The 21,756-nt window shown below is 44.1% G+C and overlaps 1 protein-coding gene and 1 long non-coding RNA gene across 4 annotated transcripts; both read left to right on the forward strand.

Moving 5' to 3' along the window:
* The first annotated feature begins 2,863 nt into the window (after positions 1-2,863).
* LOC131910943 (uncharacterized) lies at positions 2,864-7,966 on the forward strand. Of its 3 annotated transcripts, XR_009379247.1 has the most exons (3): positions 2,865-2,978; positions 5,318-5,662; positions 6,270-7,966. It is a non-coding gene; the product is annotated as an uncharacterized LOC131910943 (long non-coding RNA). The 3 variants fall into 3 exon arrangements; XR_009379246.1 differs by having other exon boundaries at positions 2,864-2,978; positions 5,367-7,966; XR_009379245.1 differs by having other exon boundaries at positions 5,318-7,966.
* A 1,979-nt stretch (positions 7,967-9,945) lies between these two features.
* On the forward strand, positions 9,946-20,692 carry Thoc3 (THO complex subunit 3). The gene is made up of 6 exons (XM_059262924.1): positions 9,946-10,286; positions 11,116-11,272; positions 12,404-12,608; positions 16,325-16,486; positions 16,580-16,680; positions 20,422-20,692. The coding sequence occupies exons 1-6, from the start codon at positions 9,951-9,953 to the stop codon at positions 20,583-20,585; spliced, it is 1,125 nt and encodes a 374-aa protein (XP_059118907.1). The 5' UTR covers positions 9,946-9,950; the 3' UTR covers positions 20,586-20,692.
* Positions 20,693-21,756: the final 1,064 nt, after the last annotated feature.

Here is a 21,756-nt window from a genome sequence, read left to right on the forward strand (position 1 = left end):
GATGGTGTGGGGTGGGAAGGGATTCACAAATGAACATTTAGTGTTCGTGTCTTATTTACTGTTCTAGTGCTATGGAGAGACACCATGGCCAAGAAACTTATGGAAGAAAACAGTTAATTGGTTCTTGCTTACAGTTTCAGAGGGTTAGTCCCTAACCATCATGGTGGGGACATGGAAGCAGGCAGGCGGGCAGGCATGGTGCTGGACAGTGGCTGCGAGCTCACATCCTGATCTGAAAGTAGCAAGGAGAGGAGGGGGAAGATGGGCTTGGCACAGGCTTTTGAAACTCCAAAGCCCTCTCCCAGTGATATACTTCATCCAACAAGGCTGCATCTCCTAATCTTTCCTAAATAGTCCACCAACAGGAAACCAAATATTCAAATATATGAACCTTTGGGGGGCATTCCTATTCAAACCACCATATTCTACTCCCTGCCCCCCATAGGCTTGTAGTTACATCATAAAGCAAAATGCATTTAGTCCAACTACAAGAGTCCCCATAGTCTATCACAGAGGGTTGGCACGCCCAAGGCAAAAGTGCTCCAATTAGAAACTGAAACTGCCTGACAGAGCCAGGGCTTGGTCCCATTAAGCCCCCATGAGCCCAGGCTTACCTTGGGGGGGGCAAGCCAGTCAGCCAACTTCCTGGTAAACACTGGGACAACTTTTTCAGTCCTAAAGAAACCCAATGGACCCCTGGCAAAAAGAAATTAAATCAAAGTCCAAGGTATGATGGGGCATCTCCAATATCTTAGGGTCTTTAACAAAATCCAGGCTTCAGCATCACAACTGTAGTGGGCCACTGAACTATAGTTAACACCATCTCATGAAAGCATTCTTAAGAAAAACTTTAAGTGCTAAAATTATCTTGGATAAACCAGTCATGTAGAGAAGCCATACATTTCTATACAGTGGGTCCTCGACCTCAAAGTTATGAGAACAGCCTGACCCTTAACTGCTCTTTTTGCTTCTGTAAACAGTATCTTTTTGCTTCCTACAGATGTTCACAGCTGCCTTTCTGAATATGTGACACAATTATAGTTTTTGCCTGTAAAAGTTCAAGAAAATTGTAGGTCAGGGCTGCTTCCCTCTACTCTGTATGGGACAGCCCTGTTGTTAGTTGCTTTTGACTTTTGAGGGGCCCACTGTCCAGCCCCCAAATAAATCACACACGGAGGCTTATTCTTAATTATAAATGCCTGGCCTTAGCTTGGCTTGTTGCTAGACAGCTTTATTTAACTTAAATTATCCAGTCTTGCTTTTGTCTTTGGGCTTTTACCTTTATTTCTGTATTCTTTCATTATTTCTTACTTTGTGGCTTGCTGTGTAGCTAGGTGGCTGGCCCCTGGAGTCTTCCTCCTTCCTCTCATTCCTTCTACCTCTTCTCCTACATTTTTCCCTCTACCTAGTCTCTCTGTCTACCAGCCCGCCTAACCTTTCTCCTGCCTTGCTATTGGCCGTTCAGTTCTTTATTAGACCATCAGGTGCTTTAGACAGGCACAGCAACATAGCTTCACAGAGTTAAACAAATGCAACATAAACAAAAGTAACACCTTAAAATACAGCCCTGCTGGTGGAAAATAAAGGCTCCATGTCACTTGACTAATTCAGGCCTCTCAAGTGATGTCTCTTCATGCATCCCCATAACATTTGTAGGTCCCACTGAGATCACCGAGGAAAAAACCCTGACTCCTGAGGTGCAGCTCCTCCGAGGCAAGGGTAAAGGTTGGTAGTCCTAGTGGAGGCCACTGAGGACATTCCTCAGCTCCAGGGATAGACTACCCCTCACCAACTTGCCCCCTAAAACCTTTGGAAGGAATCCACCTGTGTACTTGTATTTGGGACCTCTAGAGGTAAGATAAACCTGGGTTTCTGGTTTCTGGCCAGTCTGGCACACCAATTGAGGACTTGTGTGATAACTGAGTCCGGGATGTGGCTGGTATACTACCACACACCCTCAGGATCTGGTTTGTCTTGGTGTCCATCAATCTATGTCCTGTGTCCATTGGTTTCTGGTTTGTTTTTGTTTTGTTTTGTTTCTCCAAGACAGGGTTTCTCTGTGCATCCCTGGCTATCCTGGAACTCCCTCTGTAGACCAGGCTGGTCTCAAACTCACAGAGATCCACCTGCTTCTGCCTCCTGAGTGCTGGGGTTAAAGGCTGGGATTAAAAGTGTGCACCCCCACCCCACCTGGCTTGTTGGTTTTGTTTTCATTATCTTTGTCCCTTGTCTGTGCTTCTGTGGTCCCATTCATCTTTTCAAGTTATAGGCAGACATGGGAAACTGAACCTCATTGATGCTTTCAACTTCCCATTTGTAATGAATGTTACAAAATGGCTTCAAAACAGGAGAATCAGAGTCTGAGTCCGCTTTTCCAAGGGAATGCCACTGGCCAGGTTTCAGTGTGTTGGCCAGATACCTGGTTACTTAACATCCAAGTTGTTGTGAGGGTTTAGTCTATTGTTCCAGGAAGACCTGGACACCTGGACCAGTTTCCCTACATTCCAGTGGCTAGGTATCCTGAGAACACCTTTCTGGCTGCTGGAGATCATAAACACGGTATCCAGAAGGGCTTAGCAGTGTGGGAGAAAAAGGCCCCCATACTGCTAGAGACTCCTGTGCCCTATCTCCTGGCCCTCAGTTGTATCCATGGCTTCTGACTTGTCCTCACAGGACCCAGGTGGAGCCTTTATGGGTTCTTGGCCCCCCTCTCCCAAGGGAAGCCACAAGTGATAACTCCTCTCCTACAGCTATCTCCACTTCTGGGTTATGTCCCCATTTACACCAGTGATCTTCATAACTGGTAAACCAACCCCTCCCTCCCTGACAAAACTCAAGGAGACAGTTTTACACTTAGCAGCCTAGCCGGGGATGACTGCCAGCAGCTTCTCCAAACTCATCTTTACCTCAGAAGAGAGAGGGGGTCTGGAGGGAAGCAAGGAAGACCACAGCCTCTGAGGGCCCCATCACTGAACAAGGTAAGGGGGCTTTTGATACCTGTCACCAGACTCTGAGGGGCTCTGAGATGCTGCATGGAAGGTCACAGATTTTCTAAGGTAAGTGAAGTTTTGCAAGGCTGAAACCTCTGCCAAGTTTCTATAAAGGCGGCTGGCTGCCTCCCCGACCTATACACCCACTGATCTGGAAGCCCCAGAGAACAGCTGGATGGTTATCACGGCCTCTGTCAGCCCGTCAGCCCTGGTAATAAAAGCACTCTCCAGAGGCTAGGGGGATTTGAAGGAGAGGCGTTGTCAGAGTAGAGTCTTTAATACCAGAAACTTGCCAGAAGATAGGCAGGCAGAGGGTTAGCAAAGGCAACCACGCTAGTGCTGAGAAACAGGGATGGATAATCCGCCAGAAGGTAATGAATGAAGCCTACAGAGGTGACTGGGGATGCATCAAGACCACTCAGACCCACTCTATCCCTAAATCAATGTGCATATTGTAAAAGAGAAGGACATTGGAAAAATGATGTCCAAACCAGAGGGTTGGCACGCCCAAGGCAAAAGTGCTCCAATTAGAAACTGAAACCGCCTGATGGAGCCAGGGCTTGGTCCCATTAAGCCCCCATGAGCCCAGGCTTACCTTGAGGTGGGGGCAAGCCAGTCAGCCAACTTCCTGGTAAACACTGGGACAACTTTTTCAGTCCTAAAGAAACCCAATGGACCCCTGGCAAAAAGAAATTAAATCAAAGTCCAAGGTATGATGGGGGATCCAGTGATTACTCCGGGACAAGTAATCAGGTTGTGGACCTCACTACTTAAGAAGGGGCAACATCACCCATATGTCCCTGGTTATGCCAGGCTGCCTCTACCCCGAACAAGGCCAAGACCATTACACAAACCACAGGCCACTATCACTTTTAAGGAAGACAGGACAGAATTAGATTACAAACTCTCACTAGAATTCTAGTTACTTGTCCGATTGTAGAAGAATACCAGTTACTGTCTAAGCCATCCCTAGCCCAACTGAGATCCATCTCACATCTGGCTGAATTACAAGCAGTGATTCCAGGGGTGTGGGCAGAAACAAATCCACCTGGACCGGCAAAGCCCCAAGCCCCAATAGTAGTTCAGCTACTACTACCACGACCCCAGCCAGAGTGAAACAATATCCCATGGGGATGGAAGCAAAAAAAAAAAAAATTGCAATTCACATCAGAGACTCAGGGAAGCTAACATTTTAGTCCTTACCAGTCACCTTGGAACACCCCTCCCCCAATCCATAAACCCAGCACTAACCATTACAGGCCTATACATCATTATTAGATGGTGTATAAGTTGTGTCCAAACAACCACTCGGCCACCATCCATGGTACCCAAAGCAGTTAGGACCTGAGGTGAAATGCCTGGAGAACACTGGGAGGTAGACTTCACTGAGGTAAAACCAGGCCAAAATGAGTTTTGTTTTTTACTCTTTTGGCTCTTTACTCTTGGGGGCCCACCCTCCAGCTCCTAAATAAACCCACACAGAGGCTTATTCTTAATTATAAATGCCTGGTCTTAGCTTGGCTTGTTTCTTGCCAGCTTTTCTTAAATTATCCCATCTACCTTTTGCCTCTGGGCTTTTACCTTTCTTTATTTCTGTATATCTTTTCTTTCCTTCTTATTCCATGTCTGGCTGAGTGTCTGACCCCTTCTTTTCTTGCTCCTTTATCTTTCTTCCCAGATTTCTCCTTCTATTTATTCTCTCTGCCTACCAGCCCCACCTGTCCTTTCTCCTGCCTCATTATTGGCCATTCAGCTCTTTATTAGACCAATCAGGTGGTTTTAGACAGGCACAGTAACACAGATTCACAGAGTTAAACAAATGTAACATAAAAGAATGCAACACATCTTTGCATCATTAAACAAATGTTCCACAGCATAAACAAATGTAACACATCTTAAACTAATATTCCACAAGTATCTCCTTGTATTTTCAGATACTGTCTAGGGTTGGGTAGAGGCTTTTCCTATCAGATTGGAAATGGTAAAGAAGCTGTTACAGGAATTAGTTCCCCCATTTGGCACCCCATTGGTAATGGGGTCCCACAATGGCCTGGCGTTCATAGCTCAAATCTCTCAATTACTGGCTAAGGTCTTAGGAATAACATGCAAATCACACTATGCCTACAGACCTCAAAGCTCAGCACAGGTAGAAAGGATGAACCAAACCCTGAAGGAAACCCTAACCAAATTAACAAGACTCTGTGAAGACAGTGAACCCCTTTCCCTTTCCTCTTACAGGCCCCATGTGCTTCTCATAGAGGGATAGAGGGTTTTTTTTTCTCTGCATTTGAAATTCTTTTTGGCTGACATCCTCTTCTCCTACCTAGACCAGAAGATGTATACTCAGCTGAAATCCCTAACCGTTACCTTCCGCAGTCCATCCAGGCCCTGAAACTGCTTCTTCAGCATGTCCTCCAAACTGTGAGAGAGACCCAGCCAAGAGGCTGAACTGATTCCCCATCCTTATCAGACCAATGACGCTTTCTTCGTCTGGGTTAAGAGACATTATCCAAGGACACTTGCACCTCGCTGGACCATAACCTGTGGTCCTCACCACACCTGCAGCTGTTAAGGTGGCTGGGATCACTCCCTGAATTCATCACACCCAACTCAAGCGGGCAACAGACACTCCTGACCCGTGGGCCATCACTTGTTCAGAGGATCCTTTAAAGGTTAAATTTACCTGGTGGGATTCCAGAGGTGGAGCCAGGTCCACAATTTCCAGATAAAATATAAAAATTCGGGTTTGGGGATTTAGCTTAGTGATAGAGCACTTGCCTAGCAAGCGCAAGGCCTTGGGTTCGGTCCTCCGCTCAAATGTATATATGAATTCCCAAGTGCTATTCAAACCTGGTTCCCCTTTCTACTATGTCTTCTCTGCATTGACTACTGTTCTAGATAGCTTTATGTCAACTTAATACAAGCTAAAGTCATCTGAGAGGAGGGAACCTCAATTAAGAAAATGCCCCCATAAGATCAAGCTATAGTGGCAGTGGTGGCACACGCCTTTAATCTCAGCACTTGGGATGCAGTGGCAGATGGAGCTCTGTGAGTTCAAGGCCAGCCTGGTCTACAGAGCTAGTTCTAGGATAGCCAGGGACACAGAGAAAATCTGTCTTGACCAAACAGAAAAAAAAATAAAGAAAAAAAAGAAAATCAGGCTGTAGGTAAGCTCTGTAGGGCATTTTATTTTCTTAATTAGTGATTGATGGGGGAGGACCTGGTCCACTGTGGTGTTTCCATCCCTGGGCTAATGGTCTGGGTTCTGTATGAAAGCAGGCTGAGCAAGCCACCAGAAGCAAGCCAGTAAGCAACACCCCTCCATGGCCTCTGCATCAGCTCCTCTCTCCAGTTCCCTGCTGGTTGAGTTCCTGTCCTGACTTCCTTCGATGAACAGTAATAGTGAAGTGTAAGCCAAATAAACCCTTTCCCCCCACAACTTGCTTTTTGGTCCCATAGTGCTTCATTGCAGCAATAGAAACGCTAAGACAACTACCCAATTCTAGGACAGAAATAAACAGAAATAAATCTGTAGCAGGAAGTTTCTGTGTCCAGCCAGCAACTCCCAAATAACCAGCAGCTGCTTCCTAAATAATTGACTTGGAGGCTTAACATTACTTATAAACCCTTGGCCGGTGGCTCAGGCTTATTACTAACTAGCATGTAGGCTTAAATTAACCCATAATTCTTGTCTATGTTTAGCCATGTGGCTTGGTACCTTTTCTCAGTGCAATATTCTTCATCTTGCTTCCTCTATATCTGGCCAGCTATTCCTGACCTCGCCCTTCCTTTTCCGAGCATTCTTAGTTTTGGTTGCCCCACCTATACTTTCTGCCTGGCTACTGGCCAATCAGCATTTTATTAAATCAATTTGAGTGACAAATCTTTACAAAGTATGAGAGGATTATTCCACAGCATAAATCCCCTACGACAGCGTTTATGTTCTAACACCTGGGTAAAATTAGCTCATATTGTAAATACTACTGACTTTTGTCTAAAAGAGGAGTTAAATGCTGAAAGTATGTTAGGTGCATGTCTTGTTCCTGTTTGTAAACCTGTCTAGGATATGTTAACCTATCAGGTTAAACCTACCCGTTATAAAGATTTTTACAGTCAGGGAAGGGCTTCTAAAGACAAAGTAGTAAGTGCAACAGAACTCCAACTTCCCTGTGTTACAGTACATCCAAATGATACATGCTAAAATACACCCCCAGGACATCCCCAAAGGATAAACAAATTGTTCCCATACTGAAGCTATCCTCTATGGGATGGCCATATTCCTTTGTCTGAAGGATGGTTTTTCACTTGTGCACAATACGCCTATAATTATATTCTTGCTAACTTGTTTCACAATACCCACTGTTGTTTAAGCAGACTGTCTGTATTTCCCCAACATCAAGGAAGGAAAAACCTCAGTCAGGCAGTGGTGGTGCACATCTTTAATCCCAGCCCTTGGGAGGCAGAAACAGGCAGATCTTTGTGAGTTTGAGGCCAGCCTGGTCTACAGAGCAAGTGCCAGGACAGCCAGGGTTACACAGAGAAACCCTTTCTCAAAAAAACAAACAAACAAACAAAAGAATACTTTGCTCTGTCATATGTTAGTCCTGTGACTTGGGGTAGTCCATGTGGCCTCTAAAACAAGGAAGTATAAATCTTCAGTGGATGTAAAAATATGTAATCATATGAAATATTTGAAAAAGAAAGGTAAGGAGGGAAAACTAGATAGCCAATAGTTTTCTACCCAAAGACTTCAGTGATTTCATTGGTACTTTATTTTAGTCTAAAATCTTTGCAGTTTCCAAAAATTTCTGATTGCAATGAGATCTAAAGAGACTGTGGAAACAGGAGCTACATGCACATGTGGCTTCACTTATTATTTAGGACCTATATTTCCTTACATGGCTGGATGCAGACTCTTAGAAACTCCTCATTAACTGTTTTGGCAAAATTACCTGAATAAAGTGTACAGTTCACAATGAAGTTTGTATAGAGATATTCACTGCAATATTGTTGTGAGAATAAATTCATTAAGGAAACAAAAGAAAAAACGATTATACGTCTCTATAATTTAAAACTGCATCCTTGAAGAAGAGACATCTGTATATCCCAACAGGAAACACCCTCCTGGCTTGGAGTGGTAATACATGCTCAGAATCCCAGCACTGGGAGAGAAAGGCAGAGCGATCATAAGTTCAAGGCCAGTTTGGGCTATCAGGTGAGTCCTCGAGCCAACCTGAGCTACATTTCAAGTCCCTTTCTCAAAGAAAAAAAAGAAAGACAAGAAGAAATCTCCAAACAATTAGAAGTCTGTATATCTTTCTGAAAGAGCAAATTATGTAAGGAACGCTGCATCATGTTATAAATCTTGCTAAGATGCTCCACTATGTCTCTGCAAGTCCCCCCCCCCTTCCCCGCCCCCATTTAAGAAAAAAAGATTTAATACTGTGTGAATGAGGATTTTGCATGGGACCTGGTGCCAGCAGAGGCCAGAAGAGGGAGCTGGCTCTCCTGGAATTAGTTACCCAGAGTTGTGGGCCACTTTCTGGGTGCTGGGGAGGGAACACCCGTCCTCTGCTAGAGCAGCAAGTGCTCTTAACCACAGAACCATCTCTCCACCTCCTCTGTTTTCTTTTAAAAAAATTAATTAAAAATATTATTAGCTGAGTGTGGTGGAGCACACCTTTAATCCCAGCACTTGGAGGAAGAGGCTGGTGGATCTCTGAGTTCAAGACCAGCCTGGTCTACACAGTGAGTTCCAGGACAGGCTCCAAAGCTACACAGAGAAACCTTGTCTTGAACCTCCACACCACCACAAAAAAAAAAAAAAAAAAAAGTTCATGTATGTGTGTGTGTACATGTTTGTGCCTTTGTGGGTGTGGGTGCACATCTGTGTGTATGTGGAGGCCAGAGGACAATCTTGGAGGTCATTCCTCAGGCACCATTCATTGTTTTGTGGTTTGGAGACAGGGTCTCTCACTTACGTAGAACTTGCCATGGAAGCTAGACAGCTGGCCAGTGAGTCCTAGGGGTCTGCCCGCCTGTCTCCCCAGTGCTGGAGTTACAAGCCTGTGACGCCACAGCTGGCTTCGTAGGGACATTTTCACACAAGTATATATTATATCTGTGGCCCCTATCCCGAGCTCGCAGCTCTTCAGCTCATCCTGGACGTTCATCATTGATTCTTTTTCAGCTGGAAATCTTTTGTTTTAAGAGAGACGTAAGAAGTGGGAGGATCTGAGATGTGTGTGGCATACACAAATGGTCATTTTACTTTTCACTTTTTTAAAAATTTACTATCATACATATGCAATATATTCTAAAAACCAAGATCAAAAGACAAAGCAAAACCCCCCAACAAACCAAACCCCCAATCAACCAAGCAACCTTGCCCAACCCAAACCAACAAAACCACACCTCTTATCAACTCCTTACTTCTACAAACAGTTAACCTTTCTTCTGGAGCGAGATCTTGCTAAGGCCTTCTGGTTTAAGGGAAGGATGAGGGCCTTGTAGTGAAAAAACAACTCTATAAAAAGGGTACTTTTAGCCTGGCCCTAGGGGTTGCATGCCTTCAATCCCAGCACGGGGAAGGCAGAGGCAGGCTGATCTCTGAGTTCGAGGACAGCCTGGTCTACAGAGTGAGTTCCAGAACAGGCACTAAAACTACACAGAGAAACCCTGCCTCGGGGAAAAAAAAAAAAAGAGGAAAAAAGATATTTTACTGGTAGGTAAACTGGAGGCATTATCTTGCTTCTCTTATTCGTATAAGCGAGACTATCAAGAAACAGGTAAGAAGACCATTCATTAAAAAAGTTGAACTCTTCCAAAACAAAGCAAAGTTAGGGACCAATCATTGCTATTCCAAAAGGTAAAGGTGGACACGCGTTGCATGCCGGGATTTGCAGTCCCGGGGCAGGTGAAACGCGCCTGCGCGGAGTGACGCGACGCTCTTCTCGGCGCATGCGCTCGGCAGCGGCGCCTTGCCCGGTTGTCTCTAGCTGCCGGTTCGCGGTCCTTACTGAGGGAGGTATGGCGGTGCCCACGTCGATCCTGGGGCCCCCGCCGGTCGGCCAAAGCGGCCCCGGCTCGATAGCGTCCTGGTGCTCTGTGAGCAGTGGCCCGTCTCGCTACGTGCTCGGGATGCAGGAGCTGTTCCGAGGCCACAGCAAGACGCGCGAGTTCCCGGCGCACAGTGCCAAGGTGCACTCGGTGGCTTGGAGCTGTGACGGCCGTCGCTTGGCTTCGGGGTCCTTCGACAAGACTGCCAGCGTGTTCTTGCTGGAGAAGGACCGGCTGGTGAGCTTGTAGGGCTTAGCCCTGGCCGGGAAGAGGGCTGTGTGTGGAGGAAGAGAATGCAGGAGGGGGCGGAGGAATGGATAAGAGCGTGACCTGTGTTGGTGGTGATGAGGAAGGATGTGGTGGGACTGGAAGAGTTGGGGTGAGTGCGAAGAGTGGGGTGAGTTGGGAGGAGAGCGGAGTGTGAACATAGTGGCTGATGAGGAGTGGTGAAGAGGCTGCGGGCCAGGGGAGATTGAATCAGTTGGCCGGGAGTGGTGAGGGTCTAGAAGAGCCCTGGGAAGGAAGCCCTGGCGGGGAGTGGCTAGGAACTGATGGAGGGGTAGAGTCCCTAGGGTGTCGAGGAGGTTTTATTTGAAAATGATAGCACATCCTTTGGGAATGGAGAAGTGGGTTGGGATGATGGTGGTGGTAAGAGAGAAAAGAAGGGAGGGCAGGAAGGGCAAGAGGGAGAGCCAGTGTCGAAGCTCAGCACTTCACAGGGGTGGAAGTTTTGGAAGGGGACTGGATTCTTTTGAATTATCCAGACCTTTGCTGGTTCCAAGGTACCACCATTTGGATGAAAGTTAAGTTGCATGTGCAGGCATGTACATCTGTGTGAAGTGGCATCCGGATTCTGTTCTTTTTTTTTTTTTTTTTTTTTTTTTAAATTTATTTATTGATTATGTATACAGCATGTATGACTGCAGGCCAGAAGAGGGCACCAGATCTCATTACGGATGGTTGTGAGCCACCATGTGGTTGCTGGGAATTGAACTCAGGACCTCTGGAAGAGCAGTGCTCTTAACCTCTGAGCCATCTCTCCAGCCCGGGATTCTGTTCTTTTAAGGTCAAAGAAAACAACTACCGGGGACATGGAGATAGTGTGGATCAGCTCTGTTGGCACCCAAGCAACCCTGACCTCTTTGTCACAGCATCTGGAGATAAAACCATCCGCATCTGGGATGTGAGGACTACAAAGTGCATTGCCACTGTGAACACTAAAGGTAATTTCAGAAAGAGGAGCCTAGGGTGGAAACCATGTACTGCATTCTTTGTAACTGGTGCTCGTCATCATGGGTTATCAGGATGGGGAATATATGTCTGCCTGGAGGAGACAAGGAAGAATAGAATCTGAGCACTTTTTCATCAGCTATAGTAACTGTTGGTCAGAGTGAGTGGGAGAGCAATGCAAACAGTACAAAGAGGAACAGTATGTGCGAAGGCATGGGGAATTTGGGAGGTTCTGGTGGGTTAGAATGGCTGAAACTTGATCTTGGTTTCAAATAAATGATTGGAAAGTTGTGCATTACTTTTAAGTGCTGTGTTCATGTCATATAGTATCCTGTAAATCTTGAGTCTATCGTAATTGACCCTAAGAGGTCATTTAAAATTTTTTTAAAGAAGCATTTTTTGTTGTTTTTAGATTTTTTTTATTTTCATGTGTGTGTGCTACATGTGTGCAGGTGCCAGAAGAAGGCGTCTCATCCCCTATAAATGTATTTACAGCTGGTTGTGAACTGTGGGTGCTGGGAATTTAACTTAAGTCCCTGGAAAATTGCAGTGCTCTTAAGTGCCGAGCCAGATGCTCCAGCCCCACAACAAAATTCTTTTTTTCCCCCCAAACAAAGCATTTTTGTTTTGTTTTATTTTGTTTTTGTTTTTTGAGACAAGGTTTGTCTGTGTAGCCCTGGATGTCCTAGAACTGATCTGTATACCTGGCTGTCTGCCTCTGACTCCTGAGTTCTGGTATTAAAGGTGTGTGACACCACCGCCCAGCTCCCACAACAAAATTCTTGACACACATTCTGATAGATTTTAAAATGCATTATAGATAATAAAGTGTGAAAAAATGACATTTTTGATTCAATGAAGTTGAACATTTTAACTTAATGTGTTCAGTGTGGACAACTCCTGGACTTTGATGACAAGACTGGTACCTGGGAGTGGAATGGTGTGATGCTTTTGACAAATGTTAGATTCACAGTTACCACTTGGCCAGTGGTAGCTTCCTTCCATTGACCTGGTGATTTGAGTGCTGAAGATAGCTCTGCTCTTCCTTCTAGGATAGCAGAATAAGCTTCTGGAGGAGGATGGGCAAGGATGGTGTTGCTGATGGATTGTATCTGGGTTCCTAGGGGAGAACATTAATATCTGCTGGAGTCCTGATGGGCAGACCATTGCTGTGGGCAACAAGGATGATGTTGTGACCTTTATTGATGCCAAGACACACCGTTCCAAAGCAGAAGAGCAGTTCAAGTTTGAAGTCAATGAAATCTCCTGGAATAATGACAATAACATGTTCTTCCTGACCAATGGCAATGGTTGTATCAACATTCTCAGGTGAGGGGGTTCTGGCTTGGGGGACTGTCATACCTCTGCACTGGGTGCTGTGTCAGGTACAGAGATGAGTTAGGGGTGAGCCTATCCTAAAAGACTTGAAGAGTGTTTAAAATCCTAGTTTCTTTTAGGCACATTTGAACCAGATATTCTGGATTTTATTAAGTTCTTACTGATATTGATTGTGTCATTCTATTTGACTTGACAAGGAACTGAAGTTTGTAAAGGTTCACTTAATTATCAGGTAGCTGGCCCAGGGACTTAATGTACCTTAGTGTGACTAATTCAATCCCTTAACATTTCAGCTTAAATATCATTTTCCCTGTAGCAAAGTCACTTCCATCCCTTTTTGTTGTTGTTTTTTTTTTTTTTTTTTTTTTTTTTTTTTTGAGACAGGTTTCTCTGTAACAACCCTGTCTGTCCTAGAACTCACTTTATAAACTTCCATCCTTCTATTCTGCTTTCTGTCCAAGATTAGAGGAAGGTTTTAGTGTATCTTTTTTTTTTTTTTCAAATTAAACTCCTTTATTAGTTGACTTAGACATTATATCACAACAAAAAAGGAACTAACAAAAATCCGTGAAGTTTTACACCTGAATTAGTTATTTCATACAATATAAGAGAAGTACCAAATCTAAAGGGGTTTCATTATCATGTAAATTCATAGTGCAAGTTTTACAGCTCTAGAGGGAAAGGTAACCTGACTATCAGAAGTCAGCCTATACCTAGAGATGTGAAAGGAAGGTATCCTAGATACTTACAGCTCTGAAGATAAAGGAACACTGACTGTTGGAAGTCAGGCTATACCTTCAGCTGTGAAGGGAAGATATCATGGATACCTACAGCTGAGAGGCAAAAGGTACTCTGACTATTGAGAAGTCAGGCTATACCTGAAGCTGGATTTCAGTGGGGAATTGTCTCCCCACAGAATGTCATAATCCTGCTCCTCTCCAAAAGGGAGCTGTTACAGCTGGGCTCTGTAGCACTCTGCTAAGAGAGTTTCCAGGTAGAGATGTCCATTCCTGCTCTGCTCCACTCCCCTGAGGGAGTTCCTCAGTAGACCTGTCAAATATTTCTCTGCTCTGCTCTACTAAAGAGTTTCCAGCAGAGATGTCCATTTCTTCTCTGCTCCAGCCCAAATTGTTACTTCCATGCTTCACTCAAGTAAAGGGGAAATTGCTACAGAAATGTAACAGTCTCTGATGAAAAGCTGTTAGTTATGCTCCACTTCTTTAAGAGAGTTTGCCAGTAAAGGTGTCTATTGCTTCTCTGATCTAATCAAATAGTGAGTTTCTGATCTGCTTCCATGAAAGGTCTCCACTTACAACACATTCAAGAGATTTATTTGGGAGGAAGGAATCCAGGAGAGCGGCTGCCTCTTTGAAGGTAGAAATAGTCAGCTGCCACCTGAACAGACACAGGGCTTGAACAAGCTCAAAGATTGGCTGGATTTCATGCTCAGGGATTGGATGGTTTCAAGCTCAAGGATTGGTTGATTTTGTTCTTAGTTGGTCAAGGGTAGAGTGTGCTTCTTTGGCTCTGGTTTCAGGTCCAAAGTGTGTTTCTTTCACAGGCCCCTTTTAACATTTTGGGTCTGGTTTTGTTATGCCCAGATCATGGGGACCCCCAAAAGACCACCACTGAGACCGAATCCTGCATGTAAAAGCAAAGAACCTTTATTCTCTTCGAGCTCCGAGCTTGGTCTCTCTGTCTGATGCAGCGGTGAGAGTAGAGAGCCCTGAGCTCAGGTAGGGTGGGTTTTTTTTATCATAGCAGAGGTTGGGGTGAGGGGATTTCTAGGGTTCAGGACCCTGATTGACTGACAATTGTCTAGGGGTATCTGTAAAACAAAAATAGGTGTGTGCTAGACTCAAGCACATCCAGCCACTTTATCTAACGATTGGAATGTTTGGGATGACAGGTACTTCCTCATCCCTGGGTGGATCCCTGGGTGGTGTCAGCTTAAGGCTTTTCCTGGATCTGGGTGTTGCCTGCCAGTAAGCCTGTCACAGAAGCTGTGTCTAGGCCCTTAAGCCTATCATGGCTGCTGTGTGGTCAAGCTGTTTTGGGGCCCCTCCACAGTTTCAGGGTCAGGGTGTGTTTTTTCCTCTGATTTTAGGGGCAAAGGGTGTGTCTTTCACTGGCTCTATTTTCAGGGTCAGAGTGTGTTTCTGCATCTGGCCCATCTACCCTATACATAAGCCTTCAAAATTCATACATTCATTTTTTTCAATGAATTTGCTGGTGCAAACAGTATAAAAACAGACATTGTAATGCTTGAATAGTTTGTTGACACTGTCAAATATTTTTCTACAGGATATATACTCTTCTATAACTGATTATAAGTGTTTTGGCTAAAGATCTTACCAACTACTTTATAATAAGATGCCCTCAGTATCTTTTCCAGATAGACTATTATAATATGGAAAGGTTTTAACAGATTGATTGAACACAAAAAGTTTTACTCCTGTATACTGTGCAAAACTTTAACACACTGACTATATTTATAGAGTTTCTCTGCAGTAAGATTTTTTCTTATGATTTTAAAGATTACTGATACATGCAAAGGCTTTACCATACTGATTGTATTCATAGGTTTTTCTCTCCAGTATGTTTTTGTTTATGCCTTTGAAGATGACTGTGTCATGCAAAGGTTTTGTAACACTGATGACATTCATAGAGCATCTCTCCAGTATGTGTTCTTCTATGCATTTGAAGATTACTGTGTTGTGGTTTTAGTGTATCTTATGCACTTTCGGTGGAATCATTTCTTAATTCTGTATCATAATGTGTATTTTATTTATCTCTATCTCTCATTATACTAGCAATGTCATGGTGGAAAGGACCGTTCTTGTCTTGTTTTCCATTGACTTGCTAATGCCTATATATATATATATATTTTTTTTTTTTGTGGGGGCGAGTTTTCGAGACAGAGACAGGGTTTCTCTGTGTAGTTTTGGTGCCTGGCCTGGATCTCGCTCTGTAGACCAGGCTGGCCTCAAACTCACAGAGATCCTCCTGACTCTGCCTCCCAAGTGCTGGGATTAAAGGCATGTGCCACCACCGCCCGGCTAATGCCTATCTTAATAGTGGGATCTCAGTGGATATTTGTTCTATAAGTAAATGAAAATGTGGTACTAAAATTCAGGTCCATAAGAGTCTATGTTTACTGCTGTGCCAGTGAGTAATGCAGGAGTGGGGCACAGATGCTGTGCGAGTGAGTAATGCAGGGAGAGGGGCACAGATGCTGTGGTGGAGAGGTAGAAGTTTGCTGTGAATCCCAGGTTAAACCAAACAAAAGAAAATTCATCATGTTGGCTGTGGACATTGGAGGAGTTATAAATTTATAAACTTGTAGGTACTTTACTGTGCTTTCTTGTATTTCTTGTGTTGGATAGTTTTGCTAGGTATAATAGTCCTGCTTCATTTTCTTACTTCTGTGTCGTAGGTGTGCCACTTTACTTTTGTTTTGCTACAAAGTGGGGCTCTCAGAAAGTCCAGAGATGATGTAATTTTCTGTGAAGTCCAGTAACCTCACTAGTTTATCTTGGTGTTAAATGGTATAGGTTCATTTACCTAGGCCTGTGTTGTGCTCTTCTAGTAGCTTGAGCAGATCTTTTTTTTCTCAAGTGGGGAAGTTTTTGTTGTTGTTTTTTCTTTCAGTGTTTAGTGCCACAGTCCTTTTCTGCACATTGATGGCTATGTGTCTTGTTTCTCAGCTACCCTGAACTAAAGCCTGTGCAGTCCATCAATGCCCATCCTTCTAACTGCATTTGTATCAAGTTTGACCCCATGGGGAAATACTTTGCCACAGGAAGTGCAGATGCTTTGGTCAGCCTCTGGGATGTCGATGAATTAGTGTGTGTGCGGTGCTTTTCCAGGTAAGTAACTCTGTCAGACTTTTCCTATTATATAAATTAGCTGTTCCTTCCTTCTTTGGGGTAATTCTGATGTTTCTGTCCGTCCTCTCATAGATTGGATTGGCCTGTGAGGACCCTCAGTTTTAGCCACGATGGAAAAATGCTGGCGTCGGCCTCCGAGGATCATTTCATTGACATAGCTGAAGTAGAGACAGGTAACTTAGTTTGAATCCTTTGTGTTTGATATCGAGCCTCAGGCCTTTTCTTGTCATATTTTAGCTCTGCACACCGCTACTTCACCAGCATTATCAGAAATGGATTTGTCTTGCTGAGACAAGTTTGTTGATATGACTGTCATTTTCATGTAATGATGGGACAAAAAGGCAGGAAGAAAGTGCCAGGTTTGAAGGGAAATACTTCGAATTTGCATTAGTTTGTCCATTATAAAAAGTGTATTTTTTTTTTCTGAGACAGGGTCTCATTTTGTAGCTCCGACTGGCCTGAACTCCTGATGTAGATGAGGCTGGCCTTGAACTTAGAGAGATCATCTGTCTTTGCTTCCTGAGTGCTGGGATTAAAGTGATACACCATCATGACTGGCTAAAAAGCTTTTTAAATAACAGACAGAGAGCTGGGCATTTGTGCGAATTGCCCCCCCCAAACCCTGCTGCCCCTTTCTGACCACTCATGACAGTTTTCTGTGTTTCCCAGTTGGCTTCTACTTTGAAGTAACTTGTAAGTACATGATTTTATGTATCTGTAAAATCTAGGACCCCCCAAATGAGAGAAAACAAGGAATTGTTGTCTTTGTGTTGATTTTTGCATAATTATCACCAAGTTGTGATAGTCTTTAGCTTCGTTTCTTTTCCTGTAGCTGTGATAAAACCCCCTTACAGAAGCAGCTTCCTGGAGAAAGGATGCTCTGGCTCACAGTTAGGTTACAGCCCATTATAATGGGGGCCGGACAGAACATTGCATCATGGCCAGGAGCAGAGAGCCGTGGATAAATGCCTGTGCTCAGCTTCCCTGCTTTCATTCAGTCCAGGGACCAGCCCCTGAAACTCACCTTCCGGTGGGTCTTCCCACCTCCAGGAACTCAGTTAAGAAAGCCCCTCACGGGCATACCTCATGGAGACAGAAGTTCAGTGAGACCCTTCACAGGTTGTTGACAGTTCAGACTGGCCAGGACAGTCCTAATTGAACCTCTACAGCATGTATAAATACTCTGAGAGGATAGTGGACCTGTGTGTTAAAGAGCTGCTTCTTAGTCTTGGGTGAGCATTGCCCGCTATTCAGCAATGCAGGGCCTTTAGGGCAAACTCCAGTCATGGCCCAAAGGGGTCAGGCACAAAGTTGCCTGAGAATTTTCGTGCGGCCTTGGGTATAATGGAGGTATAGAGCAGGTATACAAACCAGTCACTGGTAATAAGTGTTTCCGGTTGGGCTCAGATCAGCAGGGTTGCTTGGTAAAGGCCGTTAGCTGATGAGCTACTTTGCCGGCTTCACTTGTTTTGGGTCCATAATTTAGAGATAACTGTTGCTAATTTTTTGTACATTTCAGTCTTTTTTCTATGTATTTTTTTATTGGAGTAAATAACATTAGGTATAATTTCTGAATATTTTTGTTAGTTAAGTTTGAAACAAGGTAAGAATGAATTTTGATTTTATTCCTGATAATGTGTAGAGTTGAAGTTCATTTTAATAGTTATTTCAGTTTTTAGACATACCACACAGTTTGCAGTTGTCTGTTTGAACTGGTGGCCTGGGATTGTAGCACAGTCTCATGTAGTTAGCACTGTATGCCATTTATTAAGCTTTGCAGTAAATTATCGGGGTATTTACTCTAGTTAGGGTTACTATTGCTGTGATTAAATACCATGACCAAAGCAATTTGGAGTTCAATTGACTTACACTTCTATATCACTGTTCATCAAAGAAAGTCAGGACAGGAACTCAAACAGGGCAGGAACTGGAGGCAGGAGCTGATGCAGAGGCCATGGAGGAGTGCTGTTTACTGGCTTGTTTTTTTATGGCTTGCTTAGACTGCTTTCTTATAGAAACTAGGACCTTCAGCCGAGGGATAGCCCCACCCAAAGTGGTTGGGACCATTCCTTGTAGTAGAATATTATTTTAAGGTGTGTTACTTTTGTTTATGTTGCATTTGTTTAACTCTGTGAAGCTATGTTACTGTGCCTGTGTAAAACATCTGATGGTCTAATAAAGAGCTGAACTGTCAATAGCAAGGCAGGAGAAAGGATAGGCAGGGCTGGCAGGCAGAGAGAATATATAGAGGGAGAAATCTGGGCAGGGAGGAGAGCTAGGAGCCAGAGAGGGAGGAGGACTCCAGGGGCCTGCCACCCAGCTCCCAAATAAATCACACACGGAGGCTTATTTTTTAATTATGAATGCCTGGCCTTAGCTTGGCTTAGTTTCTAGCCAGCTTTTCTTAACTTATCTCGACTACCCTTTGCCTCTGGGCTTTTCCAGTTCTCTTCTGTAAATCTTACTCTTACTCTGTGGCTAGCTGGGTGGCTGGCCCCTGGAGTTCTCCTCCCTGCCCAGATTCTGCCTCTGTATATCCTCTCTGCCTGCCAGCTCCACCTGTCCTTTCTCCTGCCTTGCTATTGACCATTCACGCTTTATTAGACCATCAGGTGTTTTAGACAGGCACAGTAACACAGCTTCACAGAGTTAAACAAATGCAACATAAGCAAAAGTAACACACCTTAAAATAATATTCTACTACACTTCCCCATCAATCACTAATTAAGAAAATGCCTGATAGGTCTGCCTACCTCCAGAACTTATGCAAGCATTTTCCCAATTGAAGCTCCCTCCTCTCCAATGACTCTAGCTTGTGTCAAGTTGACATAAACTAGCCAGCACAGTATTTGGTTTGTAAGGCTGTATGGTTACCTGGGAAACAGTTCAGGCTTTTTCATGATTGCTTTGGTTTTCTTGAGTTGTGTGAATTTTTTGTCTTCACTAAACCCACAACAAATGATATAGAATTAAACACCTAAAGAAAAGTGAGAGTTGTGGAGTAGTGAGTGCCTCCAAACCACTGGGTATGTCCACATAGCTTAGAAATTATTCAGACAAGCTATAGATCGCTGTCCCTGACGTAGAATTACTTTAAATACTTCATGTATATAAACATAAAAGTATGTACTTAAACATATACATGCATATATCTTTATAGTATACATATAATTCGTTGGCCATACAGTTGACCTGTTAGATGTGCACTACACTATAAGTCATTTGTAAAAATTAAAAAAAAAACAACAACCATTTATTTGATGTGTATGGCTATTTTGTCTGCATGTATATCTACATCACGTGTGTGCCTTTTGCTCATAGTGGCCAGAAGAGGGGGTTGGATTCCTGGGTGTTGGATCTCTTTGGACTGGTTAAACATAGCTATGAGCTGCCATGTAGGTGCTGGGAATCGAGCCTGGGTCCTTCAGAAAAACAGCTAATGCTCTTAACTGCTAAGAGCATCACTCCAGCTCCTGACATTGTAAGTCTTAACTCTTAAGTTAGGGCGAAAAATTGGAGCAGAGCTGAAAGAAATCATGTATAATTAGGAAAGTAAACTTTTGGGGAAAACTATTTGCAAGGCTTTGTGGTATGCAGCATCTGTTTCTTTAGACAAACTGCGTCATTTACTGTGTGCCGTTTCTTTAGATGTCACTGTGTTAAGACACCACTCCCTCTCATTCGTAAAATAGTTTTAAAAACTGCCTTACGGGGCTGTCATTGGCATCCAGGAAAGTTCAGGCTATCTATAAGGTGCTTAGCAAACGATAGCTGTTCACTGTTTTTCTAGGGAGTACAGAGTAGAGTTCAGAGCCTGTCACCTACTTGTGTGTGACATCTCTGTGCCTTTGTGTTCTCTGTGAGTGCTTAATGACTGTGCTGCTTACTAACATTCTTTGTGTTGCTTTCTATAGGAGACAAGCTGTGGGAGGTGCAGTGTGAGTCCCCAACTTTCACCGTGGCTTGGCACCCCAAGCGGCCTCTCCTGGCATTTGCCTGTGATGACAAAGATGGCAAATACGACAGCAGTCGGGAAGCGGGGACGGTGAAGTTGTTTGGGCTTCCCAACGACTCCTGAGAGGAGGGCCTGACAGGGAGAGGCAAAGGCCTTCCTTTGTATAGTTTGATCTGTTCTTGGACTTTGTGGGCACTCTAAATGTTTATAAATTGTCATAAATTACAAAACCTTTGGTCAGACTGTGCATCCTTAATCCTCTCTGTGGTGCTGAGAATTGAACTGACCTTACACTTCTTAGCTACATCCCCACCCCACCCCGCCCCTTTTCCTTGTTTTTGTTTTTGGTGTTTTTGTGTTAGCTGTTTCTATCCTCACCCCCTATTGCCAGTTAGCTAATGAGGGCTTTGTAAATATGGATCAGGACCCATTTTAGGGTTCTCTAAGGGAACAGAACTGGTAAGAGAGAGAGAGAGAGAGAGAGAGAGAGAGAGAGTGTGTGTGTGTGTGTGTGTGTGCGCGCGCGCGCATGATTTATCAGAGTGGCTTACAGCCTGTTTTCTGAGTAGTCTAACATCAGATGTCTCCTGATGGAAAGGTCAAGACTAGATCGATGTCTCTGTAGAGCTAATCTGGCACTAGAGTCCTGAGGAATCCCTAGAGAGCTGCTGGTCTTTAGTCTACATTGGAATCCTGAAGAAGTAGGTTCTAATACCAGTGAAGGAACGTCTCAGTAACAGGATAGATGAACTTGGTGTGAAGAGTAAGGATAATCAGGCAGACAGCAAAAGCTTCCTTCTCCCATGTCCTTTTATACTGCCACCAGAATGTGGCCTAGATTTAGGGTGGGTCTTCCCACCTCAAATGATCAAGAAGAATCTCTTACAGGTGTGCCCATCTGGTTGGGTTTCAGTGATTTCCAGATGCAGTCAAGTTGAGAGCCAAGATTAGCCATCACATGACTAGCATAGATGTCCTCTGGCAGAACCCTGTCTTCTGAACTTTAGATTCATGGCAGAGTTTGTTGAGCATGACGCTGCTTAGGCATTACTTATTTTGAGGGAGGGCAGGATAGGGATGGGATTTTTAAAAATAATTTTAAGAATTGAGCATTTAGCCGGGTGGTGGTGGTAGCACATGCCTTTAATCCTAGCATTCGGGAGGCACAGCCAGGTGGATCTCTGTGAATTTGAGGCCAGACTGGTCTACAGAGTGAGATCCAGGACAGGCACCAAAACTACACAGAGAAACCCTGTCTCGAAAAAAAAACCCCCCAAAAAAAGCATTTAATAAA

Source organism: Peromyscus eremicus, chromosome 5 (assembly GCF_949786415.1).
Source record: "Peromyscus eremicus chromosome 5, PerEre_H2_v1, whole genome shotgun sequence".
Lineage (NCBI taxonomy): Eukaryota > Metazoa > Chordata > Mammalia > Rodentia > Cricetidae > Peromyscus > Peromyscus eremicus.